Source organism: Vigna unguiculata, chromosome 6, assembly GCF_037176805.1.
Source record: "Vigna unguiculata cultivar grain cowpea cultivar isolate G323 ecotype 2 chromosome 6, ASM3717680v1, whole genome shotgun sequence".
NCBI lineage: Eukaryota > Viridiplantae > Streptophyta > Magnoliopsida > Fabales > Fabaceae > Vigna > Vigna unguiculata.
This window is the reverse complement of record NC_140797.1, coordinates 43,600,523-43,606,522: the sequence shown is the minus strand read 5'-3', so window position 1 is coordinate 43,606,522 and position 6,000 is coordinate 43,600,523. Positions and strand designations below refer to the sequence as shown.

Here is a 6,000-nt window from a genome sequence, read left to right as displayed (position 1 = left end):
ATTTTCCTACTTTATAAACTGTACCGAGATTATATATATATATCAACGGAAGGTACTATTAGTTATATTTTTATTAGTAGTACTTAAAGAAAGAAATTCAAAATACAATTTGAGTTGGACGTTTAATTTGAATCTAAATTCAAACTTGATTATATAGTTGAGGGAACTCGTTTTTTCGTACAATTTTTAGAAAAAGGTAACTTAATGTTTAATAATATTATTAATTTAGTATACTTGTTCTATCATTTTTTTATTGTATTTTATTTATGGAATTTTTAAGCATATGTCGCTTAGAAATTTAATTACGAGTCTAAGTTTCATGTTGATTAGAAAGATTAGAAATAAAAGAGTAGAACACCATAAAAAGATAAAGATTTATAAATTTATTATCTAAAATTTTTGATTGAGAATGATGTCAATCTTATATAATTAGACTCAAGTCTCATTAATATTGTATCTTTTAGTAGAACTCACACTATAAATTTAATAAATCCTAAAAAGTGGTATCAGAGAAAATAGTATAATTTGCTCATTCGAGAATTATTTTTTAAAATGTGTTTTAACCGTAAGTAACTTCAATCTTACAATACTTTGGAAAATGGTGATTATATCAACAGTTTAAGCGTTCTTGAAACCCAATCACAACATAAGCAACGCGAATTGATGATAGGCAAAACAGTGAATATCAACAATTATTGATCATAATAATAATTGTAATTAGAAATTTTAAAGTAGGCAACTAATTCCTTTATGGCGTGTTTACTATTTAAAATAAATAAAGAAAGATGTGAAACAAATAATAAATAATTAGTGTAAGTAAGAAGAGGAAGAATCTGGGAAGATAATGAATATTTGAAAGTGACATGTGAGTCCAACTTGGCCGCGCGACCACAGAGTGGCCACGCGCCACGGGTTTTGCGTTGAACCAATAACTGTGCGCCACGTAAGCATAACGAAGAGAGCTTGAATTGCGTCCAGGTTCAATCACACTTCTCTTTATAACGAAACCTCGTTCTCCTTGTTCCTGAGAAAAAAACCAACAGAATCTACTCCAATTTTCTAGCTTAGATTCCCTTCTGCAATGGCTCTCGCCGTCACTACCACTTCTTCCTCCTCTCCAGCAGCGTCCAATTCCTTCTTCTCGCGCCTTGGATCTTCCTCCGACGCGAAAGGTGATAATCTCAATTCCTTTCCTTTCCTCTTTTCTCCCGTTTTAACAAACTAACTTGATCTGAATTTCTCGTTTCTAGTCACGAGTTTGGGTTTCTTTAATTAATGCTTGCGTGTTTCTGTTTTCAGCTCCGCAAATCGGTTCCTTTCGGTTTCTGGAGAGGCCGCACGTTTCGTCCGTTGTTGTTAATTTAACTCAACGATGCTCCTCGGTCGGACCTCTCAACGCCCAACCACAACGGAATGATTCCATTGTTCCTCTTGCAGCAACTATTGTTGCTCCTGGTATGTTTTCTGCGCTCTGTTGTCACCACATTTTCTTCTTTTCTGGAAATTTTCTGTGTTGTTTTTTTTTTTTTCTTTTTGGGCCTTGATTGGAGGCGATTTGAACGTGTTTTTTTAAATGTTGTGGTGTGTGATGTACAGAGGTTGAGAAGGGACAGGAAGATTTTGAGCAATTAGCGAAAGACCTTGAAAATGCTTCTCCTCTTGAAATTATGGACAAGGCTCTCGAGAAATTTGGCAACGACATCGCTATTGCATTCAGGTAGATTCTTAATTTTATGTGTTGATGCTTTTGTGGCTTGGTGCTTTATTTATGTGGACTTGCATGAGCATGTGAATGTCTCTTTTGAATTTTACCTTCAGGCGTTTTTTTTAGGATTGGTGGTGGAAATTTTCAAATATTTCGCATCAGTTTTCATAAACTAATGCCACATTCACATCTGTTTGTAGATGGTGAAGTACGAAGACAAACAGGGGACAGATGATTTTTAACTTTCTCTTGTGTATAGACATGTTATAGTAGCATACTTCAACAAATCTTAACAAAGAATGTATACAATAAAATAAGTAAATATATTTAATGTGATGATAACATAAGAAAATGTTATTGAGGACATTAATTGGAATATACATATAAAACTTTGCAAACAGAGTAGGAAGATTAATAGGAGAATGATGTGGAGGAGGATTAAGAACTATTCTGTTGGAAACGTCTTAATAAATGTTTTCGTGTGTCACCCACCGAAAATGCCAAGTGAATATGAAAATTGAAGAATCGATGTGAAGATGGCACTTCCGTTGAGTACATTCATTCTTGTGCACAATTTCGACTATTGAAATATAGCTGGCGATTAAGTTTTGTTCCTTGTTTTATGTCTTAACAAATGTGTTCTGATTGACTATGTATTTGGTTTTGGATTTTAATGGGTAGTTATATTCTTTCAGCGGTGCTGAAGATGTTGCTTTAATTGAGTACGCGCATTTGACGGGTCGACCCTACAGAGTCTTCAGCCTGGACACTGGAAGGCTGAACCCAGAAACTTACAGATTTTTTGACGCAGTTGAGAAGCATTATGGAATTCACATTGAGTACATGTTCCCTGATGCTGTTGAGGTTCAGGCCTTAGTAAGAACCAAGGGGCTCTTCTCATTTTATGAGGATGGGCATCAAGAGTGCTGCAGGGTGAGAAAGGTGAGACCCTTAAGGAGAGCCCTGAAGGGTCTCAGAGCGTGGATCACTGGACAGAGAAAAGACCAGTCTCCTGGTACTCGGTCTGAAATTCCTGTTGTCCAGGTTGATCCTGTTTTTGAGGGATTGGATGGTGGAATTGGCAGTCTGGTTAAGTGGAACCCGGTCGCAAATGTTAATGGGCTAGACATATGGAACTTCCTTAGGACCATGGATGTGCCTGTAAATTCATTACACTCCCAAGGATATGTTTCAATTGGCTGTGAGCCATGCACAAGGCCAGTTTTACCTGGACAGCATGAAAGGGAAGGAAGGTGGTGGTGGGAGGATGCCAAGGCCAAGGAGTGTGGTCTTCACAAAGGTAATCTAAAACAGGAAGATACTGCCCAGCTTAATGGAAATGGGGCCACCCATTCAAATGGCTCTGCCACTGTCGCTGACATTTTCAATTCCCAGAATGTGATCAACTTGAGCAGGGCTGGAATTGAGAATTTGGCAAAATTGGAGAACCGACAAGAACCGTGGCTTGTTGTGCTTTATGCACCGTGGTGCCGCTTCTGTCAGGTTAAACACTATTTCCTAAACTTCAATACTCTGTTAATGTCGTATCACTAAGGTTCATTTGGTTTGAAATTACCATTATCTAATTAGAGGTTTATTGTGAACTGAAACAGGCGATGGAGGAATCATATGATGATTTGGCAGAGAAGTTGGCTGGGTCGGGAGTGAAGGTTGCGAAATTCAGAGCGGATGGAGAGCAGAAAGAATATGCACAAAGTGAACTGGAGTTGGGAAGTTTCCCCACAATACTTTTCTTCCCCAAACACTCTTCTCGACCAATTAAGTACCCTTCTGAAAAGAGAGACGTCGATTCGTTGATGGCATTCGTGAATGCCTTACGGTGATGGTCAATTGAGTATTTCGCTCAATGTTCCGTCATACAATGGTGACAATAAATTTCTCCACAGATTTTGGCAATTCAGTGAAACTGGGGATGATGGCAGTTTTGACAGCAAAACAAAGATTCTCAGTTAGTAGTGTCCGTGTATAGTATTAGTTTACCTTTCTCACAATTATAATTGGTGTACGAGGATGTGATGTCATGTCTGGGTTAGATGAGTAGAGATATGGTTGTATTATCACTATCAGAATATAGTTTTTTAGGCGTTACCAAATTTCCTGATCGAATGCCAATTAGTAACCGTACCTCTTAGGTTTTCCTGGATTGTTTTTGTTAGAAGGTTCTAGCAACTGGAGCAAAAACATATTTGGATTTCATCATTGGGTTCCTATGTTTCTTCATTGCCCTTGGTTGCAGTACTTTAAATGTATTGTGATGTTTATCACAGAACCACTACAGCTTGATTGAATCAATTACTCAATCCACCCGTTTCTATTTTGGTCTATACTATTTTATTGTTGTTGAGTGGTTCATTGAGTGACGAATCAATCTTTTGTTGAGTGGATTTTGAACCACGGATGAGTAAGTTGGACATGTATAATTTTTAAAATTATTTTTTAATTGGATTTTAGTCTTAAATAGGGAATTCTAAGAAGGATGTTATTCCTAATTAAAGTGACATTATTTCACTCTCATTCTCAATATTTGGCAGAAATAATTTTTTATGTAGGATTAAAATGATTTTTCTAATGAAATCAAAGATAAAGTATGCACCTTTACGACGAGATGAAATAGTTATTTAAGTTAATTTTAATGAAAAAGATGAGCATACAAAAATGGATTATAATTGATAATTTGAGAATTTAAAAAATACATAAAAAGTCTTAAACAGTCAGAAGTTCCCTGTTTGTAAAACACAAACGAAGATGAAAAGATAATTTCTACTCTCAGGAAAAAAGAATCTTTTATTATATAAAGATAAAACAAAGAATCATGTTTTTTCTTATGCTAAAATATTATTTTGTTCCTCTAATTTTATATAAACTTTAATTAGATCTTCAATTTCTATTTGGTTCAATTTAATTCATTAATTTTTAAAATTGATTCAATTAAATTGTTATCACTAGATTTTTGATAAAATTTATACATTAAATCACATTACTTATCACTCCATCTAAAGATAAAATTAATTTGAATATTTAGTTTAAAAAAGAAAAAGACTTGCCAAGTAACAGCCAAATAATTTAATATATAAATTCTAATAGAAGTCTAAGATAAATATAATAGAAATAATTTAATTAAATCAATTTTAAAAATTAGAAAAATAAATTAAACCAAATAAACATTAAACATGATTGAATATTTTATAAGAATCAGAAGACCAAAATAAAATTTTAGCATTTTTCTTACACAATACCACCGTTAGTGAAATATAATGTTTAACCCGTGAACTCAAATTTATCCGTTTAAACATTGAGCTAAACATAATTTTGAGTTAAAATATAAGATTGAAAGCTTGTAAACGCTAAATTTTTTAAAATATATTGTAAATTATTTTATTCATTTAAGATATTAAAAAATACCAGTTAAAATGGCTGTAAAATTTTTAGTAGTTATATGATATATGAGATATTCAAAACAGTAAAAATGTCAATGGTCATGATATATTGAAAAATAAAAATTGAATGTAAGGATACTAGAAAAGTTAATAATTATAAAAAATGAAAATGAGAAAAATATCAAGAAGTCATATTGAGTTAAAAATTATTCTATATAATTAAAGTATTTATTTCTACAAACATTTTAAATAAATAGTTAATAATTAAACTCTCAACCTACTTTTTTGACAAATAAATAAATTAAAATTTTAAACTATTTAAATATTATTAGATCAAATTATAAAAAGTCAATAAAAAAATTATGGACATTAACCTTATCAATTTTCATTTTATCTTTTAGAATACATTTTTAAAAAATTTACAAAAAGGTTGGACTGGTTTTTCGTAACAAAACATGTTATAATTTGTAACCAAATAATGGGGAGTGTATTAATATGGTTGAAGGGACTTGTCCATACCAGATTGTTAGAAATTTAAGTGAGTCACATTGGCTAAAAATGAGAAAGTAAATCATTATACGAGGATAAAGACCCATAAATTCATTGTTTTAAGGTTTTAGATTGAAAGTGGTGTCAATACCTTATGTGATTGGACTCAGATCTCATTGATATTGTATCTCTCCTGTGAAATTCTCTCTATATACCTAACTAACAAAAACGTTAGTTTGTTATTCATCTTATGTATGGTTTAAGATCCCATCTAGATGCTCTGCATAACAAGATGATCCATATGTACTTCCCCATGCATGTTCATTTAACTTGATTTATTTTCATATTTGATCCGTTTAATGAAAACTATTTAAGTTTTTAAAATATTACTCGATCTAAACTAGATAG

At 32.7% G+C, this 6,000-nt stretch overlaps 1 protein-coding gene across 1 annotated transcript; it reads left to right on the top strand.

Moving 5' to 3' along the window:
* Window positions 1–967: 967 nt before the first annotated feature.
* LOC114187852 (5'-adenylylsulfate reductase 3, chloroplastic-like) lies at window positions 968–4,050 on the top strand. The gene is made up of 5 exons (XM_028076238.2): window positions 968–1,172; window positions 1,300–1,455; window positions 1,597–1,717; window positions 2,401–3,208; window positions 3,319–4,050. Exons 1-5 carry the CDS (start codon window positions 1,082–1,084, stop codon window positions 3,547–3,549), a joined length of 1,407 nt encoding a protein of 468 aa, XP_027932039.1. The 5' UTR covers window positions 968–1,081; the 3' UTR covers window positions 3,550–4,050.
* Window positions 4,051–6,000: the final 1,950 nt, after the last annotated feature.

Coding starts and splice junctions, on each gene's coding strand:
- LOC114187852 (XM_028076238.2), top strand. CDS start 1,082: ATGGCTCTCGCCGTCACTACCACTTCTTCCTCCTCTCCAGCAGCGTCC. Junction 1,173..1,299: donor ATCTTCCTCCGACGCGAAAG/GTGATAATCTCA, acceptor TTCTGTTTTCAG/CTCCGCAAATCGGTTCCTTT. Junction 3,209..3,318: donor CGTGGTGCCGCTTCTGTCAG/GTTAAACACTAT, acceptor GAACTGAAACAG/GCGATGGAGGAATCATATGA.